The following is a 26,163-nucleotide window of genomic DNA, read 5'->3' as shown; positions in this document are numbered from 1 at the left end:
AACCTAAAAGAAGACCTTTTAGAGACAATAAACGTAAACAAGCAAAAAAGAAGACTTCCGTGCATTATTACATCACGGTAGAACCACTGATCTTTCATAAGCCAGCTGGATGACTTCCTCACATGAAGAATTCAACGCCCTGAGTGAGGCTCGAATCAGCACTGGTGAGAGGCAACTGATTCAGAGTGCGCCACCGTAACCACTTGGCCACGAAGCTCCCCCTCCCCCAACACACACACACACACACTAATCTCCCTTGAAAATGCAACAGCAATGAGTGCACTTACGGGAATCTTTTTACGACCTCTAAACTGCGTGATAGTTTATAAAAATGTTTCGGAAGCATGGAACGTGACCTAGCAAATTAATAGCCGACTCGGTTTGATTGAGCCTGTTGATAAGTAAACACCACTCATACCTCCTATTCCCAACTGAATTCTATTATACTGATACATTGACTGGACTCCATCAAGGTTTCAAACAAGATGAATTGAACCCTGGGTATTATCCTAGAACTTGAAAAACAATATAAAACTTTCTGCTCGCCTTTCCACTCTGCATTACGCATAATATATAAAAATATATATACAGTAAATAAAGCTGAATACTCCGTTTCCACACAGATGTAGGTCAGCTAAGATATAAATATATACACGATAAAAGAAAAGAAGCTGAGATTTCTTGCATTTTCTCAGGTTTAAAATGTAGAGAAAACAATCACCAGTTTTCTTTGACTCTGTCCGTAAATCCAACACTTCTTCCTCCTCGTGTTGACAAAAAGCAGGTGTTTCAAACAAATACATTTTTATTGAAAATAAAGAAGCAGTTTAAAATCCACATTTGTTTTGCAAAATCGTATGTAGCACACAGCCTGCTGACGTGTACAGTTACATCTTCTACGGCGTAGGTTTTAACAAGTGCCTGTAGAGAGATTTCGGTCACTCTCGATAGCTTATCAGAAGAAAGTTAAAATCGGAGCGAGAGCAAAGACCTCTATGTGGAAAGAGGTCGAAATATAATACAACAGTTACTACGTTGTGACTATCCTAAGTATCTGCCTGTGTTAAGACATAGATTGCGATCAAGTAGACAAAAGGAGTTAAAGCTCCTTTATATTTTGACCGCTCGCATATATCATTACTGTTAATATATATACTGACTTAATGCGATTTTGAACAGATAATATGGTTAGGACATCCCTCATCAAATAAGTTTACATTATTATTATTGTTTAATAACTTAATTGTCAAGTAGACATAAGAGAAATAAACCAAATTATCAAACACCTAGCCTGTTAAATCTATCTATGCCTCAAGTACGTATCTTTGTTATTATAATGTTCACTTATTATTAAAGTTGTTCAACAACCTGAAACTGAGTGATACATTTATTTTGAAATGTAACTGCGTATTACATTTCATTTGGTCATCTGTATGAATGCACTCTAATATAGTTTGGTTGAAATAACAGGCACCTTATCGAAAAATTACACATTATTTGATCTCGCTTTTTTTCGTGTTTTTTTTTTTCTTCTTGCAGAGAACAAATATTTCACTCGTCTAAGTAAGTTACCTTTCAATTTCCATCCACTGTTTTCGTCACACTCTCTGATGCTCCACTTCGCACGAACATGTCCGTTCACATTTAAGGTTTTCATTTCTGGATCCTGCAAAAATTATTAGTATACACTACACGTTTGTTAGGTATGTAGTATACATCCAGCAATATCCTACGCATTTTAGGAAATTCAACGTTAACAATGAAATTCTGTTTAAATGTTTTCCACTGTCTTGCTATTCTGTTCCGAAACTGATCGTGCGGAATGTACACTCAATGATGTTTGGTAAAACAGAGCACATGCCAATACGATCACCTTAATGACGCATTTATTCGAGAATCGACATTTAAACGTAACATACCGAACATTTTGTGATGTTTTTTTCTCAGAAATAACCTTTTATCCACATAATTTCCGTATGCAAAAAAATAGGATTATAAATAGCTATAATCTAATTGAAACAAAGTATTGTAAAGTCACTGGATTACTATATGAATTAATATGCCACAGCATAGTATTTTTCAGCATAATTTTCGCTACAACTTTGCATGATTAGCCACTTTCCTCGTACGTTTTAACGTTATTATCTTCTATGTTAGACTTACAAAAAGGGAGACACCAGTGTATTTGGACTACTGTAATGCAAGTACCGCTGTTTTGGTTAAAGACAGTTGCCAATATGTTACTCTGTAAGACAGGCACAAAGCAAAGATAACTAACTTTTGATTTTGCTAATAGTTGAGAAGCTGTGTTAAGGTTGAAGTAGTATCTTGTTACAAACATCTATTAAAGCTTATTTGTCATGTCATTCTTACATTTCCCTTCAGAGTTATTCTTAAAACCATAAAATTAATCAAACCTGCGTAAATATCCCTTCATCTCTAACTCGAGTTATCATCATTTTCTTCATTTTACAGAAACTGTCTCAACGTACACATCGATATCATTTTCCTCATATAAAGAATTAAAGATATTTTTGTCCTGTATCAAAGCACCGATCTGATATTAGATTTTCAGAAAATCCGATAGTTTAGCTTATAGAAATTACCTTTGCAGATGCTTACGCAGACAAAGTGACCATATTAATGAGTTATTAAATCACTACGCGCGACTTAAAGGAGCGAACTTCTATGTTGAAGTACCTGCGAAGTATGCTCATTTGATGGTATAATGATGGGCGTTATCGGAAATTATATCCATTTATCTGTAGCTTTATGCATGTATATTCTGTACTAATTCTTCACAGTAGTTGTATTATAAAAACATATATTTTTTCATACAGTATTACGCAAAGCTGTAATACCATTCCATGTTTTAAAAGCGAAAACCTGACATCAAATATGGGGAACATGTTTTGTTTCGGGTGTGAAAATGAATGTAATAATTGAAAACTTTTGTGTCCCTGTATTTATTATAATGTATTTTCATAGTTGTAACCATTGAAACAGCCTCTACATTATTAATGAAATTGCACGGAATTTGCAATATAACGACGAGATAAATCGAATTTATAATTCTTTTATTTTAATGTTGACTGCTTTATCATGGAATATTCAACTTAATTTTCTGTAGTATTACCATAATCTAGCGCGAAGCTGTCAATTTAATGGCAATTTCCTGTTGTTAAACCCCAAGCAGATAAACAAACATCAATTTCAAAATCGACTTGTAGTCTCATAATTGAGTGTTCTAAACGTTTTCCAAAACAAATGATAAAATAACAACAAACGTGTAGAAAAAACAACAAACACCGAAAGAAGTGGAAATAAGATAAAAGTTCGCGTGAAAACAATGACCGACAACATTATCAAAATTGGTAATTTATAATTTCTATTTAACATCATTTTGTACACATTTAAGAGCTACATATATCTCATATTGTATATAATATCTAAGGCTTCTTATCTAAAACAAGTGATATTATTCAGAACGACAGGAGACGAAATATATGGAATTGCATTTGTTCACTGAAACATCTTCAGCGCAGTACCTGCAACAATACAACAGACAGGTTTGATCACGAGTCTCCAAGTCGGTTGTTGATACAAAAATTGAGGTAGGATATCTTCGAAAAGTTCATGTCAAACAAAATAATGGCCCCGTGATGTTTACTTGAACATGATAGCCAAATTACAAATGATTGTGTCATCTGTTCTTTGTATCTATTTTGGCTAATCAGCTGTTTCGGATACACTGTATCAACTGTTCTGTGTATCTATTTCGGTTATATCGTATAATCTGTTCTATGTATCTAGTTCGACTATACCGTGTCAACTGTTCTTTGTAACTATTTTTGCTACACCATATAAGCTGTTGTTTGTATCTTTTATCAGCTGTTCAATCTATCATGGCTAGTTCGACTGTACCGTGTCAACTGTTCTTTGTATCTATTTTGGCTACACCGCATCAACTGTTCTATGTATCTATTTCGGTTATATTGTATAAGCTGTTCTATGCTTCTAGTTCGGCTAACTGAATCAGCAGCTGTTCTATACATGTATCTATTTCGGCTACACTATATCAGCTGTTCTATTTCGGATATATCCTATCAGCTGTTCTATGTATCTATTTCGGTTATATCGTATAAACTGTTCTACGTATCAAGTTCGAATATACCGTATCAGCTATTCTATGTATCTATTTCGGCTATACCATATCAACTGTTCTGTGTACCTATTTCGGTTGTATCGTATAAGCTATTCTATGTGTCTAGTTCGGCTATCCCATATTGATTCACCGGTATCTAGTTCGGTTAACAGCATTAGCTGTTCTATGTAATCCAGTCTGAGAGGACGGATAATTTCTAAAAACACATTTTTGATTGTTTATGCAAATCACATAAAATTGATTACATTTTCTATTATAATTATTTCAAACCATACAACTTTACATATAACTAAACCAATCCTAACATACATTCCTGTCAATCAAGATTTTCTTCATTTTATAAAAAACTGTTTCTTTTTGTAAATGAAAGCAAAAAGAATCAAGGACATTTATATATAATACTAAGAACCAGACTATAATATGTTTCAAGGATAATAAGCTTCTTTAAAAACCGATTACATCACTATGAAATAGAAACTACTTCAATTGAATCAGGCGCTCATTTCATGTATCTACAAACGGATACACACAAGTATTTTACGTACTAATTTAAAACAATATAGGTATGGCGGTTTGGATGAAAACAGAGATTTTCAGTTTCAAAACTACATCTAGAAAATATTGTAATATAGTTCCGATATGTAAAGTTATAGTCCTTATCTTCGGGATGATTACCTGCTAATTGTTTCACGTTTTCAACTTAAGAGGAATTTTAGAGCTCTTTGACAGCCAATAAATGATCAAAGGTTTTATATGAATAACAAATTAACAATCAACGAAAAAACAAGCTGACAGCTTTCGTTATTAATCAAAATAGAAGACATTATATGAGCCGCGCCATGAGAAAACCAACATAGTGCGTTTGCGACCAGCATTGATCCAGACCAGCCTGTGCATCCGCGCAGTCTGGTCAGAATCCATGCTGTTCGCTTTCAAAGCCTATTGCAATTAGAGAAACCGTTAAGCGAACAGCATGGATCCTGTCCAGACTGCGCGGATGCGCAGGCTGGTCTGGATCCATGCTGGTCGCAAACGCACTATGTTGGTTTTCTCATGGCGCGGCTCATATATCAAAAATAATGAAACTCAAACGGAATAAACCGGCGAATGGCACTGTCAGTGTGAATTAATCACTTTTCTTTTATTGAACTTTTTCTCTAGGTTACAGATATTTCCATTTGTGTCAACGATTACATCTTTATTCTGAAATACACTAAAAGTGCTAAAAGACAAAGACGTGGAAAAGTCCAATCAACAGAAAGATAAATTCAGAACGCAGCAGAAAAAAAAACCAATCCCTCAAAGAAACAGTTACAAGAAAGCGGTCTCTACAAAAAGAAACAAACATATTCATAACTTAGAACATTTCCTTCATACCTTTAGCTTTTGTACTCATTTTGTTCATCAGCGACTACAGACTTCATTTAATCAATCTTTCATCTCAATGTTTTAAGTAAAATAATTTTATTCATTTCAGGCAAGTCATTTCAGGCAAGGATATCGCATGTCATATTAATTATTACTTGTCTTTGATCATTAAAACGTAGATAGTCAGATATACAACAAAAAGGTCTTTGTTAGTATTTGTGTCATATTTCTCCAAGTAGGTATTTTCAACAAACGTTAGGGTTGAAGGGCAAACAAATTGAAATATTTAATTTTACATTATACTCGTTAACAAAGGATATGATTTTCAGATAAGCTATCTACATACGCTTAAATTTCGGGTTCCCAACACGGCATGGAAAATTCCATTGAAACGTACATTATTATAATTAATGTTTGTCATTCATAGGTAATATACAATAATATATATTGTATGTTCTCTGTGATAATCTTACTTATATCTACTTGATATAATTGCCTATATTCAGCTTTTGTAGTACGCGTGGTGTTCAGTCTGGCTTAGTGCCAAAACTGGATCCAACTTCCATATACGGTCAATAGTTGCAACTGTTGAATGAAATACTACAGCAAAAGAAAAATGTTCTATTAGATATTTTGTATATCTCTCACCTCTTTCTCCTGGCGTTGCGCTGTTTGTTTATCATTTCATACACATTTTTGAGCGAAGAAAGAAAACAAGTTTTTAACAACACGATATCATTGCTCTTATTGAAATTTCAGCAACATAAAAATTCATTTTTTGAAACGTACTTTGAAATACTGTATTGTTCCGCCACTGCGGCAGGGAACCCGAAACCTCTAGTTAGTGTGTTTGATTAAATTATCTAATTGGAAATCTGTAATACGAAAGAAGCAGGGGAGATACAGATCTCCAGAAGATTTTCTTCATGGAATACGACTTTTTTATTACGTAACATTTTATATCTGTAATACTGAAAGTGTAGGAAAAAGACAGACCTTAAGATATCGTTTGTCATGAAATATGACTTTTTATTACGTAACATTTTATATCTGTAATACTGAAATGTAGAAAAAAGACAGACCTTAAGATATCATTTTTCATGGAATACGACTTTTTATTACGTATTGGAGAACTTATAAGAAGTACGTTGTTGACAACTCGTTTGCAGAAGGGGTAGATTATTGAAAATCTGGACGTCACCAGTTGAACTATTAGAATGTAATTGTTAAAAAAACATAAAAGTAGCTTCCAAATGTATATTCAGTTGTAACTGTTCAGTGACATGATGTATATGTCTGGTCTTTCTTCAAAAAACAGACCCTGTACCCTGAAAACTGTTTTGAATGAATGTAATTCACAGTTTTTACGCTTATATTTGACTTTCAATGTTTCTAGTACGTTGAAAACGAATAACCTCAAATAGCAAGTATAAAATCACCCAATTTTCATCTATTTGTTGAAAGAAATGTTATCCTGATAACCGCATTTTAACCCGTAAAACTCAGCTGTTATTTAACGATAACGATATTATTTGGGGTTCTATAACAGGTGATGTTCTAGTTTGAATGTTTACTCAGTATCAACTTTGGTAGTTCAGGTATATATATCGATCTACTAACTATTGATTTATATCTATTCATGACACTTCATTTTGTCCATGTCCGTGCTATAAATGTTTAAATACGAAAAAAAAATGTCCATTTATACAAAATCAACTATATTCTTACTAATGATTTATAACTGTTAATGACACTTCATTTTGTCCATATTCGTGTTACAAATGTTTCTGGTAATATATGGTACCGACACGGTAAAAAGTACTACCATCTTTCTTAAATTTATGTTATTTTCACATGGATTTTCTAAAATTGGGCAGGGTGCGTTTCCTTGAGATTTCCACATGACAAATGCCAGAAATAAGCATACATGTATTTTACTTTAATATTACGTATAGGTTAATAAATGGGAGAGCGGTGCTTTTGAGTGATAATGGCCCTGGCAAGGTGATAATAGCCCGAGGGCTTTAGCCCGAGGGCTATTATCTTCTTCCAGGGCCATTATCACTCAAAGGCACCGCTCTCCCATGTATTTACCTGTTTATTACATGTTTACCTATAATATAGTAAGAAATGTGGTTTTTTTTGTGTCATTTTTATGGGTACTTGCATCTTCTGGCACAACAAATTTCAGCTTTTCAGTTTCTATATTATTTGTATAAGAGTCTATTTACTGTATAAAAATCAAATACCTGGATAGTTGTACTTTCTTGCTTATTGCATAATTTAGGGATAAAATACGATATTTCACGAAGAAAACACGATGTTACGCTCAAGATGATAAAATAAAACGGAAATATTCGCTGTTTTACCTCCACGAAACGCCATGACGTCATTTCTGTTTACAGACGTTAATTTCCCGCGCTAACGCCAGGGCCATTATCGATAATGGCCCCGGGGCTTATTATGATAATGTGATAATGCATGACGCAATGCGATAATGGGAGAATTTTCAACACAAATTTGTTACTATTTATAGGTACTCATGTAATAAATAAAGTATATTGTACATATACAAATGCATTAGGGGACTCTCATTATCTATAAATCTGGTTAAGTTAATGCACATGATGCACCATCACGTTTTCATACTTAAGTTTTGACTATAATGTAAATTTGAATTAATTAGTGACTACAACATAAATTATTGACCAAAAATGTGAATATTTTATAGAATGATAAAGTTATGAAAACTTTAACGTATGTCCAAAATGACTGCTTGTTTGAGTTAACTATGAAAATAATTGTCAGTCTCATTAAGCTGTGACCTAAAGCGTAAACCAAATGATTCAAAGCCCAAGCGTTCTGCAGCCTTTATGCGGCTTTGACCTTGACCATTGACCCAGTGGTCCCATGATGGTCAATTCGTCGGAAATTATAATCATCCTATGAAGTTAGACGGCCACACTCTAAAGCAGTATCTAATTATTAATCAGAAATCTTTCGCAATGTCACGGTGACCTTGATTTTACACGCGCTTTAAAACAAAAGGAATTATCAACTAACCAGACAATCATTTCAAGCAGCTCGAAGGCCTTCACCTAACAATCTTATTTTTCTATTTCTGAAATTCACTATAACCTTGACCTTTGACATTCTGACCCGCAAAACATTTAAAGGCCATCTACTGACTAAAGTCAATCACTCATCATGTGAAATTTGATGGCAACTGTTTACAGACTCAGACGTTAGAACTGCAGTTACTGACAGCACACCAAATGGCTTACGGACGCAAGAATATAACAATAAATTTTAAAATCCACCGGTCATATTGAAATCATAAGGTACATGTTGGCACTAGAAAGGATCGGCTTGAAAACAAAATACCACAAAACTACAAGATCAGCGTAATCACGCGTGCGTACAGCATGGTTTATAAGTTGATTTAGTCAAGTAAGTATAGTATTCTAGTCGACAAGTTGAAACAAGGGCATTAACATTTTTAGATAATTTGATTTAAGTTAACCGTCGGCTTTTAATACTACAGTGAAACATTTTTGAGAGACCATTCCTATTAAGAGACCACTTGCATTTACCCGAAAACATGCTAATAAGGGACAAAATAAGTGTGACCCATTTAAATCGTGTGAACTGTAAAACGGACATCAGATATCGGGACTGACAGCTCGAAGACGTTTCGTCTTATAAACAACAGCCTTCACTTCTTTTGTTATAGCTTTTGGACAGCTGGGTTCTAACAAAAACATGGAAAACAAATTTGAAATCGAGATGGGATGATTTAGTTGCAAACATTTTAGCATATCTGGAGTGTTATGAAGCTAGACTTGATGCGGAATTTAAGTCCATAAAAAATCTAACATAAATTTTGCTGTGTTTACCAACGACGTTAGATATATAAGATAATGTAGTCTGGACTATCTGGCAATGTTGGCATGTTTATACTACACAAGAGGGCCTTTATGACCCCATATCTCTCCCCTAGATACTTGCTTGTGTACGGCACAAAATATCATTTTGTTGATAAATCCAAAATACTTAAATCCAGATCATCATGTGACGGCTAGTTAATGTTACTGGTAAAAACATTGTTTCTATATATTGTTAGGATTTGCAAAACAATAAAGGTACTATAGAGTGTAAAGTAATGAAATATGGCATTTGTGATAAGTGGTCCTTAACTTAAGACCTACTTGTCCGATCTGGCCCATAATCAAATATGATAACGAAGGTGATTAAGTATAAACATTGAGAAATAAGATATTTTGACAATAAATAATGGATTCTACAAGTCTGATTTTGATAATAACTGGTTCAGGTACATATTCTGTCTATATATGATTAAAAGTAGAGAACATATGAAGGTACTAAATTGTTCACAGGGATAAATATGATACTTTTGTTTTCATTGGGGGTCTTCTCTCTTGGCCTAAAAGCCTGACTTTGGCCTATCACCGACATTGATTGAGACCTTAGGGTCATATATATTGTATACGTTGTGTCAAGGTTCAGTTAATATTGTAGAACTGACCGTTGGGCTAAAAGGCTACCTAACAGTTTGATGAAAAAAGATAAGTCGATTTTTTTCAATTGTTTCGACTTCTTGTCTTTTCTATTTAGATGCTGAAAATCTTTTGTTGCACATTCACAGAATAATGTAAATGAAGTTGCAAGGACAGTGGACGCAAGTATGCTTCAGTCACAATTCCATTATGCAGTATATAGAAATGCTCTGTTGCGAGCTTCGATACATGATATTAAATGCAGAAAAATGAATCAGACTGAATAGCTTTCCTGGAGAACTGATCAGGACGTGGAAGCTTAGTAATAGATTTATATAAAGGTTAAGTATTCAGGAAGCATGACTAATTATCAATCTGCATTTCTAGGAACAAAAACAAAACATCAATTATAAATAATTCGCAGTATACATCATAAAAATGAAGAAGGATGACTATCTCATAAAAATGAAGAAGGATGACTATCGATACGGAAATCTCAATGTTAACAATAACCTTTCCCCTCCCACTCATAACACTTCGATGTTTTCGTTTCTTAGACTTTTACACATTTTCACCACGACCTCCATGTATTAAATGTTTCTGTCATTACTCTCAGTTGTGTATATGCATGCACAATCATTCTAATTTGATTTATACAGAAAAACGCCATGCTCTATAGCTTAGGTTAAGTCAACACTGGCTATATGCCAAGCAGCCATCTAGTACACAAAATGTCGTCAACACGTAAGAATTTACTGATACATGCAACTTTCATCCTTTTTTATCTCGATAAATCTTAATAGCACCAAATTGCAGCTAAATCTAGCATTTCAGCAAATTTGTCGTTCCTACTTAAAACTTTCCCTTCTGTAAGTCTATCCTACCATTAATCACTGACACGAGAAGTTCAGCTCCTTTCCATTACTTTCACATCCTTGGCTCTATTGATTAAAAAAGGAAAAAACGCAATTCACAAAAGCGAAAGTACACAACAATACAAAAGCACTTGAGCTGAAGAGATTTATGATTTGTTATTTTATCTAACATTAAAATCCAGTGAATGAAACAATTTAAAGTGTTCTTGTTTTGATACTTTGTCAATTAACCTTGATATGTCAATAATCTATTTATATACGCTATTCTAGGAACAGAAGATAAAAATTTGGAAAAGGAAGTTCAACAAGCAAGCGTTGAAAAGTTACATTTGCAAAATTAGTTTATCTAAATTGCTTTAAATATGTTTATACATGTGCAGAATACTTTTGACAACAATGCAATGCTGAAACAGGAAAATATGCAAAAAATGAAAGTGTGGAAATTTGCAGTAAAAATGGACTTTTTTCTGCTTCGAGGTTAGTATTTATAAATATTGGCAAGAGTTCAAGTGTTCTGTTTTAGATTTTGTGGCATGTATATTAAATTCATATTTCTTTATTCGCATATCCATTCACTTATTGTTTTTAATTAACATGTAGGTTGAAATTATTTTGACCATATACATAAGGTAGATTATTTTGACTGTAAAGTAGTACAATTTTAACTTACTTGTAGCCGAAATATGTATATACAAGTCCTATCTTAATCAAGAGCTTTCAACACATGTTCACAACGTGATAAGAAATGATTTATAGTTTAAATATAGACATTTATAACCAACGGAAAACAATTTGAAGTGGTTCATGTCTTCATGCTATTGTTTCTCAGCTTTTTGTAGCTTAAGTGAATTAGTTAAACTTAAGATCAACCTTTTTTATTTCCTAAAACAATAGGTACTGATCATGTCACTTTCGATTTAACAATAAGAACTTAACCTACGTTTCCTGTTTTTACTTTATACTTGCGGATACAATTAAAATCCAATTGGAAGTACTTAATGTGCTTACGTCAGTTTGAATTAAAGATACCAAGATTTCGGTGATAGAGAAATACAAGGACATAAAAAGAAAGTGTTTTTGAGATACAGACTTTGACATGTGCCTATCCCACGACGTAAAACAAGCAATAGTCTTCCGCATCTAAGGTCAAGAGATTTTATACAAGATTCTCATCTCAATCACTGGGTTGTGTGGTAGTAATGATTTAAGTAAAACAGATCCCCATAAAGCGTCTAATACACCGCGTGATTGATTGACAATATAATGGTAGTAAAAAATTAAGTACTATTATGTTCAATAACGGAGGTTTCAAATTACATGAAAACCATTCAGTCGATTAAAAGCTACTGAAAAATAAACTGTTAAAAATGTAATACATTCAGTATAAAAAGGGAGTTAATTCAGATTAAGTTTTGTTTCTTCCATTTTCATTTCCATTTAATTTTATCTTCCTTTAGTGGAGTCAAAGGTATGCTTTTAAATACCAAAATCAAAAACAAAGCATGAATAAACAAGAGCTGTCTCCGTAGGATGACACATGCCCCCGATGGCACTTTGAATGAATAGTTATGGCCGATGTTAGAGTTTAGGACCTTTGACCTACAGACCTGGGTCTTGCGCGCGACACATCGTCTTACTGTGTCACACATTCATGCATAGTTATTTTAAAATCCATGCATGAATGACAAAGATATGGACCGGACATGCCCATCAATGCACTATCATGAAAAATGATCTTTAACGTCTAAGTGTGACCTTGACCTTTGAGCTACGGACCTGGGTCTTGCGCACTGCACATCGTCTTACTGTGGTACACATTCACGCCAAGTTATTTTAAAATCCATCCATCGATGACAAAGATATGGACCGGACACGCCCATCAATGCACTATCCTTTAACGTCTAAGTGTGACCTTGACCTTTGAGCTACGGACCTGGGTCTTGCGCACTGCACGTCGTCTTACTGTGGTACACATTCATGCCAAGTTATTTGAAAATCCATCCATCGATGACAAAGATATGGACCGGACACGAAAATTGCGGACAGACCGACAGACTGACAGACCGACAGACCGACAGACAGACAGACGGTTCAAAAACTATATGCCTCCCTTCGGGGGCATAAAAAGGGAGATCACTGTTCATGCAGAATTATGGCTTTTGAGTTTTTCATTCCGCTTATCGATATGTTTAATTATGTATATCAAATAACATCGACCTCCCTTCAGTGGTTTTTATGGTATTCTCTTAAATATTGAAGTACGGAAAATGCAGACAGGTAATCAATACTGTTAATAAAAATCAGTCTTGTATGAGTTGAGAGGTTAATGTCAAGTTAAGTGCAATGATTTCGTTGGTTTTAGTCCAATACTAAGGAAAGTGAACATTTTAATTTCTTTTAAAAAGCACAGAAACTATTTCATTTTATTGGAAAATGAAAGTTGGTATGTAGAAATTCGAAATAAATCGCAGTATATGTACAATTATTTTTCTACGAAGTATGAAGAAAGTTAAAAAGACCTGGGGGGGGGGGGGGTCATTCTGTCGATTCATTGAAATTTCAACATAATACACATACATTTCTTTGAGTTCCAAAGACCTTCTGTAAATTTTGACCTGCCAATCTTCATTATTTGGTGTCTTACAGAAGTCTATGCACTGGCTATGAAATAAATTGCCAACTCACTTTCCCTTAGTAATGGACCTTTAAGGAAAATTGCAAATTTGTCGTATTTTCTAAGCCTAAAAGTTATAGTTTTGTCAAAGCTAAAAGGCAGTGTTATGGAACGTTATGTGTAAACTTGCATTGTGATCTCAGAAAGCTTTGCGTCATGCAAATGTTTCAGAAATATTGAAAGAAGTTTTAATTTTGGGACATTTCCCAAGTGCAGAAGAAACATATTTTTTTCAAAATAGGGTTCAGAGTTATGGGACCTGATATATGAACGTGTTTATCACCCGGCTATCCTGTTCCAACGCAAAACATCAAATGAGTGTAGCTTACAACATTTTTTGCTAATTTTCTACGATTAAATATGGATAATTTTGTAAAAATATAATATAGACTTATGAACTTTTTGTGTAAACATGCATACTTGTCCCAAAGCTTTACTAAGTTCCATTTATTGATTTCAGGGATATATTGAGAAAACAGTTTGCAACATTTTCTACAACCAAAAGGAAATGTTAAATAAACAAGAGATCCATGAAGGCCCTGTATCGCTCACCTGACCTATTGACCTAAAGATCATCAAGATTAACATTCTGACCAAGTTTCATTAAGATATGGTCATAAATGTGGCCTCTAAAGTGTTAAATAGTATTTCCTTTGATTTGACCCGGTGACCTGGTTTTTGACCCCACATGAACCAGATTCGATCCTGACCTAAAGATCATCAATATTAACATTCTCATTAAGTTTCATGAAAATACAGTCATAAATGTGGCCTAAAGAGTGTTAACAAGCTTTACCTTCGAATTGACCTAATGACCTTGTTTTTGAACCCACCGGACCCAGATTTGAACTTGACCTATAGATCATCAAGATTAACATTCTGACCAAGTTTCATTAAGATTTGGTCATAAATGTGGCCTCTAGGGTGTTAACTAGCTTTTCCTTTGATTTGACCTGGTGACCTAGTTTTTGACTATACATGACCCATATTCAAAATGGACCTTGAGAGCATCAAGATTAACATTCTGACCAAGTTTCATGAAGATACTTCATAAATGTGGCCTCTACAGTGTTAACAAGTTTTTCCTTTGATTTGAGCTGGTGACCTAGTTTTTGACCCCAGATAACCCAATAACGAACTCCTCCAAGATTTTATTGAGGGTAACATTCTGACCATGTGTCATTAAGATTGGGCCAAAATTGTGACCTCTAGGGTGTTAACAAGCTTTTCCTTTGATTTAACCTGGTGACCTAGTTTGTGACCCCAATATCAAACTCGTCCAAGATTTTATTAAGGGTAACATTCTGACTAAGTTTCATTAAGATTAGGCCAAAATTGTGACCACTAGAGTGTTAACAGTCAAACTGTTGACGACGGACGGACGACGGACATAGGGCGATCACAAAAGCTCACCTTGAGCACTTCGTGCTCAGGTGAGCTAAAAACGCAATTGGATAATTTGCATTATGATCCCTAATGTTTGTTCAAAGTAACAATCAGATGCATCAATAATTTCCAGAAACATTTAAGGAAACGTCAACTGTGTGAGAAAAGGGAGTAATTTTATCAAAATAAACGCCAGTTATTAGACCTGGTTTGAAAATTTGTCTTATTAACCTAGAATGTGTTGCAAGTTTCAGACTATTTCTGTGTAGGTTTCGGAAGACATTTCGAGAGGTTACCGGATAAAACATGGACGGACGGGACACGTTTGTTTGGGTAAAAAAAATGCTCTGCCCAATTTGAAATTCTGATATAATTTTGAAACAAGAGGGTCCTTATGACCCTGGATCGCTCACCTGAGTAATATCAGCTACATGTTAAATGTCAAACTGATGCTAAAATATTAAGGTATTAGACCCGTAATAGAGTACCTCTTTTTTTAAGAGTATTCAATTCCTACCATAAACCTACTTTTACTGCAATTCTCATGGGGGCGTAGGTTCAAGCCCTACTGAAACCAATGTTTTCCCCTTATTTTCCTTTTTTCTAGTAGGTTTTAACTTTTTTCAGACCTTTAATTGATTTATTGTACAAAAGTGACAACAAATTAATCTGATAAGCGATTTTTTTCGCTGTTCAAAGTGAATTTACCTCTGAAACAGAAGGGGTAGAGTTAGACATCTTCAAAAATATTGAGTTAAATGCGGTAAAAGTTCTCTATTTTGCCTTCACTCTTTAGGTTACATATTGTGGAAGAAATTTAGGTAGCATTTACGTCAGCCCCAAGGTTATTTTTGAATGAAGTAAACAAAATTCAAAACCGAACCACAGGATTCGACCTTAATTTTTCAATGTTGGAGTTAGAATTATGTCTCATTTAATCCGTTTACTTGAGGCACCCTAGAAAAAAAAAGATTTTTTTGTGTTTTTTAACTGTTTACCAATAATTTGATGTTTCTTTTATCAAATTTAATGGTATAATAACTTCTCTGCAAACGTTTTGGGCAGTGGCCGCCACTTTGAAATTTGCCTCTACTTGAGCTTTAGGAAATACCATAAGTTATACAAAATTTACAAAAAACGGCACGGTAAAACTTGTTTAAAATTGCAACACAGTGCGAAACACGGTCACCTTTAAGAATATACCAAGCAAATGCCATTTTGTAAACATTACCATTAGGGGTCTAATACCTTAAGAAAATAGGTCAGTAGGTCACATTCATGGTCACTGAAAGTTCGTTTTAAGATCGGTGTGTAAAATTGTACATGTCATATGTCATACAAATTTCATGGCTGTATCTTAAAAAAAAACAAGAAAGTAGGTCAGTAGGTCAAGGTCACAGTCAGGTGACCCCTGATTACTTGGGGTCATCAGGTAATTATAATTAAACAGTCTAGGAAATATGATATGATAAGTTTTGAAGTATTTTCTCTATATAACTTATATAACAAGTTACCCCCGGGGCGGGGCCTCTTTTCATCCCTGGGACATAATTTGAACACTCTTGTTCGAGATCCACTAGGCAATGCTAATTATCAAATACCAAAGGCCTAGGCCTTGAACTTTCAGACAAAAAGATTTTTAAAATTGTCTCCTATAAAAGTCTATGTAAACTTGGAACCCCACTTTTCACTCCAGGGGCATAATTTGAACACTTGTGTTAGAGGACTTGTAGGCAATGCAACACACCAGATATCAATAGCCTATGACTTGCACTTTCAGGAAAGAAGATTAAAAAAAAGAATCAAGTTTTCTTTTCTATATAAGTCTATATAAACTTGGGACCCCTTGGATGGGGCCTCTTTTCAACTCAGGGGCATAATTTGAAAAATAGTGGTAGGAACCACTAGGCAATGCAACATACAAAATATAAAAAGCCTAGGCCTTGCAGTTTCAGACAATAATATTTTTAAAGTTTTTTCCTATTTAAGTCTTTGTAAAGCTTGGGACCCCCTGGGTGGGGCCTCTTTTCAACTCGGGGGGTATGATTTGCATAATCTTGGTAAAGGACCACTAGGCAACACAACATACCAAATACCAAAAGCCTAGGCCTGCAGTTTCAAACAAGAAGACTTTTAAAGTTTTTTCCTATATAAGTCTATGTAAAACGTGGGGCCCCCGAGGCGGGGCCTCTTTACATCCCAGGAGCATAATTTGAACAATCTTCAGAGAGGACCATTAGATGATGTTACATGCCAAATATCGAGGCTCTACGCCTTGCGGTTTAGGACAAGACGATTTTTAAGTGTTTCCTTTTGGTTGCCATGGCAACCAGAGTTCTGTGTGGAATTCAATTCTTTGAACAATTTTGAGAGGGGGGCACCCAGTGATCAATTCTTGTGGAGTTTCATCAAAATTGAACCGGTGGTTTAGGAGGAGATGTTTAAATGAAAGTGTGGACGGACGCCGGACGATCACAGATGCTCACCCAGAGCCTTTGGCTCAGGTGAGCTAAAAATGTATACCTGACGATGAGTAATATATTTACAAATGTATATTTAAGAAAATTCATTGAGAGCCAGACGGGTTTATTTACGTTCTCCTTAGCCTTGCTGAATCTCAATGGCCGAAAAACATATCATTAAAATATATTCTAAAACCTGAATCCACAACACGATGCGAACCATTAGAGATGCGATCTAAGAATGGCCTGATACCCTGGGGTTTCGTCTTCCTTTCTAACTGTATCACAGAGATGCATACTGGTGCCTTAGAGAAACAACTGTAGTATAGAGCATACTCTACTATGTACGGCGGCCGTAAAATGTCTCCAGTATTATATATTTCCTTCGGGGTCATTGATTTCATTCAATACTAGTGTAATAGAATTCCATTTAGACCGGAGCTAGAGGGCGTGAGGGATGCTGCACTTTTCATTATCTCTCTTTATTTTGCATGAGGGCATTTTATGCTTCCAAAGGGCAACTTAGATAAATTTTATGAACTATCACAACAGTATAAGGACTCCGCGTACTTGCACTTAGATTTGTTATTTTCTGAGCTTTGGAATTCAGAAGTTCATCTAATACTAGTGTTACAGAATCCCGCTTAAAGCGATGCTGCTAGAGGGCGTGAGGGATTTTGCACTTTGCATAACCTTTCATTATTTTGGACGACTGCATTCTACGATTCCAAAGGATCTTCAGAAAAGATTTTATTAACTACCATAAAATTAGGCCTTTAGTGCAGTGTGGCGGCCGTAAAAAGACTCCCCGTATATAGACTCCCTGTTGCCTTTTAAATCATGAATACCATTTAGTATAATGGAATAGCACACTGATAGATGGGTGTCGGTGGCGCAGTTGTTAGCAGGCTGGACTACGCCGCCAGAGGTCCGAGTTCGATTCCCAGTCGCGGCTGACATCCCGACTAGTGTTCAGTACTTAAATTGGTACTGTTTCCTGCAGTATCGGCCTAGACTTTTGCTGGGGAGGTAAATATGACGCCTGTCGTGGTCTCGACTGGAAATAAGCTGTTCCGTCCATTCCAGGTGGGGCCTTTCGTCGACTACCCACGTTAAACAAGAAACTTTACCTTTTTTTTTTATAGACTGCTAGAGGATGTGAGAGTTGTTGCACTTTTCAGTACATTAACAGATTTTACAAACCGAGTTTGCTTGGTTGAATTCTATGCTTCCGGAGGATCTTCTTATAGAATTTATGTAAAATACATTGTATGGCTTTGTAGGACTTCCTGCTATTTCTTTGCCGTCACCAGTAAGCTTGCATATGATTCTGACATGAATGAAACAATAAATAAGTAAAACATGGCCGTGTTAACACTATTTTAACCAGATATTTGTTCGCATTGTGTTGTGTAAATTGTTGTTGAATTGCTATGATTTGAGTAAGTGGTTCATAAAAGACCTTTTCGTTGTAGATTACCTCTTGGATCGTTGTGTGTGTGGATAAATGAAACAAGGTACAAGAATATATTAGGCAGACAGAAGGTGCAACCAGAGATGGTCACGTTTTAACAGATATGTAAATATGCAAATATTCAAGTATGTTTCTGTATAACCATATGTTTAAAATGTAACCGGAGTTAATAAGTTTCGTTTTTTTCTGTTCTTTAATACGTGAAACAGATACAATATACAATTCATCACGAAATTTTATCTGAAGATTATATAAAAAATGGATACAATATATCATAATACCGTATTCTTAAAAAAAAATGTTTCTATTCCTGAAGACATTTGAAACTACAAATGTAAGTTAAATAAAGAAGCTACGCTAAACAAAGAGCTTAGATCTTTGTTTTGTAACTATGATAATTTTATAATTTTAGTAACTATGATCATTTTGTAATTTTAGAAAATAAATACGTGGAAACTATTTATAGATTTGACCTGCCATTTACTGCATTAACGTTTTACAATATTTGATACTTAAATCCTTCGGACTGATAAGAAGACGTCATGACTGCAATATAATCAAAATAACTCTGCACAAATATTTGAAACGGTGTGTGTCTGAATTATTAACAGTTCAGGTTGAATAATTACTTTTCAGCTTATTTAAATATCCCAAGTTGATAAACAACGTGAAGGCAGTATTGAATAGCAGGTGTTTTGTAATGCGTATTCATTTAGGAACAAAAAATAGGCGATATTATTTCCTTGACCTACTTAGCAATTGAAAAGAAACTTTGTTCATACAAAATAAGAAAAATTACTGTTCTGCCTAACCACAAAAAATGTTGTCAATCAATTAAATATCATTGAATTACCTTTGTTTACGAACAATGCAAATATTGAGCTTGTAGAATAATAACAGATACAAGGTTCTAAAAGACATTTGTTTAATGATCTTTGCATGCTTTCAAACGAAATGAATTCGCTGCTCTTTTCATTTGCTTTTTCACAGTATTAGAATACTTTACCAGTATGACTAATGAAACCAGCAAATTGCTTTTATCCATTTAAATAGGTATAGTTTATTTTTGACATAGCAAAAATACGAATTCGTTGGTGTTATTCAACTTTATTTATTTAAAAACAAAAAACACACCCAAATGTACATATTGTTTCCATCTTCAAAGTCAATTTATAGTATATGAATTATATCTGTAAAATATACAAAAACATATCGAAATCTACCAATTTTAAATAATTGTGAACAACGCATTAGTCCGTAGAAAATATAATGAATAAATCGAAGTGTATGACAGAGAAAATCAAACTCGACTTAAATGAACTGAGCACACTAACTGTCTCATTCATACACGTGTTATGTTTGTTTGTTTTGGGTTTAACGCCGTTTTTCAACAGTATTTCAGCCATGTAACGGCGGGCAGTTAACCTAAACAGTGTTCCTGGATTCTGTACCAGTACAAACCTGTTCTCCGCAACTTCCCCACATGAATCAGAGGTGGAGGACTAATGATTTCAGACACAATGTCGTTTATCAAATAGTCACGGAGAACATACACCCCGCCCGAGGATCGAACTCACGACCCCGCGATCCGTAGACCGTAGCTCTACCTACTGGGCTAAGCGGGCGGGACGTATTATGTAACATGTATATTATGTAACATATGTGTATATTGAGTATAACAGTTTCAGAGGAAGTTTCCAGTACAGTTATAAGTTAATTATTGTTTCAAATGCAATATCATTACTTTCTCTTTGTGCAAACGTGCTGATTAATGACAATAGTCATTTAGTCTATTTCAGAAAAAAACAAAAAAACAATTGAAATGAAGCGATGCGAAAACGACAGCAAATAACATATTTACATGGACTTGGCATTGCATATTTACACGGGTCATTAACAAATCATTGTACAGACTTTATAACCCATGTGTATAATATCTACATGAAGTGTGGGATCCCAAGACAGTGCGACCTACTTTAAGGTCACAACAGATAACAGAATGTTTCTATACCTTCATCAAGTATGTACCTGTGTAATATATCAGTACAGCAAGATAATGGAGCGAGACAAATTATATATGCAAGGTTGCATATTCACGTTCGAGAATATTCGTTGCAAACTGCCTATGTCAAACAGAATCTGGATTTTCATACCCAACGTTGTTTTTTTCTTATTGTAACAAGATATGTAACTTACAACAAGATGACTGACTGTAACGATAAAACAGATCCTTGATTGTAACGACAAGATCACGGATTCTTACCACAACACATAAAAAATAATGTCAAAAAAACGTGTAAACAACGAGGTCTCCAAAATACCGAATACATGTTGTAAAGTAGATGTGAAATACGGAAGAAGGAAAATCTGTTCAATATTTGTTTAAAAACTACATACACGAAAGACACGTCATCAAACTTCGATGGAATTCAGCTCACATATAATGAAGCTAATGATTAATATGTGCATTGAAGAACAGTAGTAAACAACACAAATATAAAATCTGTATACTTCTCTTATCTCACAGAGTATCAAACAACAACGGTAAAAGTGGTATTTACCATTCCAATTACCACAAACAATTGAAAAAACAAAGCTTTAAATGATCGAAGTGATATACCTTTACAGCACAGAATCTCTTCCATAATTTATAAACGTGAGTTAGTAATAAAGATAGAGAGGCGGCAGATCGATATGTCTGTGGTGTAAATGTCGATACTAAGCAGCGAGAAGTTCGCTATGTAAGCAGCGGAATGTGAACAATGCTGTATCGTAAACACCAGAATTGTGAGTATTATTTCCATGATTTTAGGACGTAATTGCCTGTAACATTATAGTTTTTATGCTTCTAGCAGTTTCCACTGTTTATATTTTGCGAATAACCGAGTCTTTAACATAGAGATGTGTTGTCAAATGCTTTGGTATCTTTTTAACGACACAATCTTGCCTCAGATGCCAAAATAATTCTTATATTTATCAGTTTGTTTGTGTAAAAGTATATAAGTTTACTGCATTCGATGACTTCTTTCAAAGCGACACCTTAAGAAAGGATTAATAAATAGATAATTGAGCAGTTCATTAAAGAAGTCAATTTTAGCTCCGGCAGTTAGATCAAGCTAAACGATTTGAATAAATCTGAAAAGGATACTACAGTCTGTCAGACCAAATTTTGTGTACATCCATTCGGTGGTTCATGGGGAGAAGTCGTTTTCAGGTTTTATTTTAGTTCTAGAGGCCCAAAACCAATACCAGAATGCAACTTCTATCTTCAGTTCTGGCGACCCCCAAAAGGGGTCAAGCAGGACAATTTGAACAAAGTCTTGTTATGATACAAACCAAGCTTGGTGAAGATCCATCATCTGGTTTGTGAGAAGAAGACATTCGAATTGTTTTCTACTTTTACCTCAGACGAATCGGAACCATTTGAATAAGTTTTTGAGAGGACCTTATAAGGATGCTACAAACCCAGCTTGATGAAGATCAACCACCTCGTTCTTAAGAAGAAGTCATTTCAAGATTGTTCATCATTTAGCTATAGGAGCCATAAAAAGTGGCCAAGGGCAATCATTTGACAGAGATGCTATAGGATGCTACAGAGAGATGATGCTACAGACTCGCCTGGTTCATGAGATGTTGTTTATAATTATACAGATTTTTATGTGTTAGGTTTGGTGGCCACTGCACTGTTAGGAGGCGTAACGCAACCATTTGAAAAAATAACAAGAGAGAACTTTATAAGAATATTATAGTTCAAGTTCGAGAAGATCCATAACTCATGGTATATCGTTTTAATCCATTTTTTTAGCCTTAGTTTCCTAAAATGGGCTGAGTGCCCCAATTTGAACATCATAAATAGAGGACTTTATAATGACAAGAAATGGTTGGTTTTTCTAGTGTAGAATCTAATGACCACTCGAAGGGACCAAGTGCCCCCATTTGAACAAAACTGGGAAGGTTTTTTTTATTACGATGATAAGACAAAGTTGATTGAGCACCCTTCAACCCAAACCTATACTAATAGCCTACCCTAAATAAAGTTCGGGGAGCCAAAAAAAATTAAAAATTGTAGAAACATGCCACAGGTTATCAGGCAGACACAGTATTTAAACTAAATACAGCATTGACGGGACCGTAACATTTACGTTACTCTGGAACTGAAATATGGTTTAAAAGATCACGACCAAGGTTGCCCTGTGTTGCTCATCAAACTACTTGACATTAAATGTATGTATGACACATTGAATTATGAATAATTATTGTAAGGTATGTGTTTAGTATAAAACTCATAATACAGGCCAAGTGCATACAGAACACGTTTGAGAAAGGGCAATATTAGGAGGCTACAGGCCACGTTTCCTGAAGATCCACCGAGCAGTTCAAAAGGAAAGGCACTTAAAGATGTATTTGTTTTAGCTCTTGTAACTAAGTGTCTTCATTTGAAATCATTTGACGGAGAACTTCATAAGAATGCTATAGATCAGGTTTTATGAAGATCAGTCAAGCACTTCTTGAGTAGTTTTAGTTTTAGCCCACCTTATAAGATAACGGTCGATTAACTTTACGGGGTACGTTTCGACATTTTAGTAGACTCCGTAGACAAATATATGAGTTGAGGATTATGAACACTAGTTACATCATACTAGAGTTTCCCCAAAAGACTAACATTTTGAATCAAATTTTAACCTGCCATTTATTTAATAGTCGGTTAAAGTTTCTAACAAATGGGTCAAAATTGGTTGTAATTTCAAGAAGCCTTTTCATGAGAAATTGTTTAAATGTTTTTTGTTGTTTTTTTTTACATCTAGCAGCCCTAAATGAACTCAATTCCGACTATATGAAAGCAGCTGGGCGAGGCCCGTACAATGATGCAACAGAAAATGTTTGATAAAGATGCATTAAGCGATTTATGACAAGAAGTCGTTTAAATGGTTTTCTAATTGTAAATATTTCAGTCCACAAAAACGGTCGAGTGTCTCCACTTCAACAAAATTGAGTGAGAACTTTACAATGATGCTACAGAAAAAGGTTTAATTTACATCCATCAAGTGGTTCATGAGATTTTTTTATTTTCAATTCTAGTGGCCCCTTAAAGAACAAAACTTGGAGTAGACTTTAGTATGATGTGAAAGAACAATTGGATGAAGATCAGACAGTTTACGAAACGAGGTCGTTTGATTATCTTTTTTTTTTGCTATGTTTAGCTCAAAAGGTCCATAAAAGGGGCCACGTGTACAAATTTGAAAAAGCTTGGGATGGGACCTTACAATTATACTACAAACCAAGTGCACCTATTCGAATACAATTGATACAGAACCTTGGCAGTATGCTAGACCAGGTTTATTGTTATTCTGACTGGTAGTTCCAGATGGGAAGACGTTGGCAACGGAGAACGGACGCTGGGCTATACGCTTCTACTACTGATGAGCTAAAATGTTTGACCATTACCATATGAAGATAGTCTCCTGATTTGTGAAAATTTCAATCGTTTAATTTTTATATAGTTAAAGTTTTCGCTATTACAACAGTGACCGATTAAAAGTGACCACAGACTTGGGGGTCAATTATTTGATGAATCTACCTGATGCATTTTTGTTGTAGAGTATCCCCTGAGGTACAGTGTGTGTGCGTGCGTGTGTGTGTGGAAAGCTGAAACATTGGCAGGGGATCATTTAAAGATAGTCTTAACGCTTATTTCAAAACCTATCCAATTGTTTTTGATAAAAACATTTTCCAAGTTTTGCCTTTCTGCATTGACTGAATTTCTTTCAACACATATGAGAACATCTATGCCTAGTTAAATCAACTTCCACTATATTTAATTTCAAGAGGTGTTACGAGGGACACTCCACGGGCGGTGAGTGATCACAATACTTTCTGCTCCTTTGGTGAACTAAAAAAGTACGTTTTGCCTGTATACCGAGGTTTTCCCTTCCAGTTCGTTCGGTTAAATGATATTACAAAAGTCAATACAATACAACTGAAAAAATCAAGAGGGTCATGATGACCCTGGATCGCTCACCTGAGTAATATGAACTAGATGTTTCAAATGTCAAACTGATACTGAAATATTAAGTCAGTAGGTCACATTCATGGTCAATGAAATTCAGTTTTACGATCGGTGTGCAAAACTGTGTATGTCATCCAAATTTAAAGGCTGTATTTTAAAAAACAAGAGGGCCAAGATGGCCCTAGGTCGCTCACCTAAGAAACACACCATAACAGTGTAAAACATGTTTGACCTAGTGATTTCATGGAAACAAATATTCTGACCAATTTTCATTAAGATTGGACCAAAAAATTGGTCTCTTGCGATAAAACAAGCATTTTCTTAGATATGGCCTAGTTTTTGACCCTAGATGACCCATGTTCAAACTTGACCTAGATTTTATCAAGGCAATCATTCTGACCAAAATTCATGAAGATCAATTGAAAAATACAGCCTCTATCACATACACAATTTTTGTCTTTGATTTCACCAAGTGACCTAGTTTTTGACCTCAGATGACCCATATTCAAATTCGACCTAGATTTCATTAAGGCAATCATCCTGACCAAATTTCATAAAAATCAATTGAAAAAAAACAGTCTCTATCGCATACACAAGATTTTTCTTTAATTTGACCTAGTGACCTAGTTTTTGACCTCAGATAGCCCATATTCAAACTCGACCTAGATTTCATCAAGGCAATCACTCTGACCAAATGTCATGAAGATCAATTGAAAACTACATCCTCTATTGCATACACAATGTTTTTCTTCTATTTGACCTAGTGACCTAGTTTTTGACCCCAGATGACCCATTTTCGAACTCGGTCTAGATTTTATCAAGGTAATTATTCTGGCTAAATTTCATGAAGATCAGTTGAAAAATACAGCCTCTATCGCATACACAAGGTTTTTCCTTAATTTGACCTAGTGACCTAGTTTTTGACCCCAGATGACCCATTTTCGAACTCGGCCTAGATTTCATCAAGGTAATCATTCTGACCAAAATTCATGAAGTTCAATTGAAAAATACCGCCTCTATCGCATACACAAGGTTTTTCTCTGATTTGACCTAGTGACCTAGTTTTTGACCCGAGATGACCCATTTTCGAACTCGGCCTAGATTTCATCAAGGCAATCATTCTGACCAATATTCATGAAGATCAATTGAAAAATACAGCCTCTATCGCATACACAAGGTTTTTCTTTGATTTGACCTAGTAACCTTGTTTTTAACCCGAGATGACCCATTTTTGA

General features: G+C 34.9%; 1 protein-coding gene and 1 long non-coding RNA gene across 7 annotated transcripts in view; one reads left to right on the top strand and one right to left on the bottom strand.

The window, feature by feature from the left end:
* LOC123563259 (uncharacterized) overlaps positions 1 to 26,163 on the bottom strand; it is a 49,468-nt gene that overhangs the window by 13,468 nt on the left and 9,837 nt on the right. Inside the window, exons 1-2 of one of the 5 annotated variants that reach the window (XM_045355958.2) lie at positions 10,935 to 11,072; positions 1,573 to 1,666 (exon numbers count right to left, since the gene is read on the bottom strand). In XM_045355958.2, the coding sequence (XP_045211893.2) occupies positions 1,573 to 1,666; positions 10,935 to 10,937 (97 nt within the window). In that variant the 5' untranslated portion in view covers positions 10,938 to 11,072. Of the gene's footprint in view, positions 1 to 721; positions 870 to 1,572; positions 1,667 to 2,417; positions 2,484 to 10,563; positions 11,073 to 26,163 lie in introns of those variants that run through there. The other 4 variants (XM_045355957.2, XM_045355956.2, XM_045355959.2 and 1 more) reach the window with 4 other exon arrangements.
* On the top strand, positions 11,133 to 24,387 carry LOC123563261 (uncharacterized). 2 transcript variants are annotated; one of them, XR_006688770.2, is made up of 4 exons: positions 11,133 to 11,402; positions 18,923 to 19,026; positions 20,703 to 21,708; positions 22,194 to 24,387. It is a non-coding gene; the product is annotated as an uncharacterized LOC123563261 (long non-coding RNA). The 2 variants fall into 2 exon arrangements; XR_008368441.1 differs by having other exon boundaries at positions 11,134 to 11,402; positions 18,923 to 21,708.

The sequence above is a fragment of the Mercenaria mercenaria genome, chromosome 2 (assembly GCF_021730395.1).
Source record: "Mercenaria mercenaria strain notata chromosome 2, MADL_Memer_1, whole genome shotgun sequence".
NCBI lineage: Eukaryota > Metazoa > Mollusca > Bivalvia > Venerida > Veneridae > Mercenaria > Mercenaria mercenaria.
This window is presented reverse-complemented; position numbering and strand designations above follow the sequence as displayed.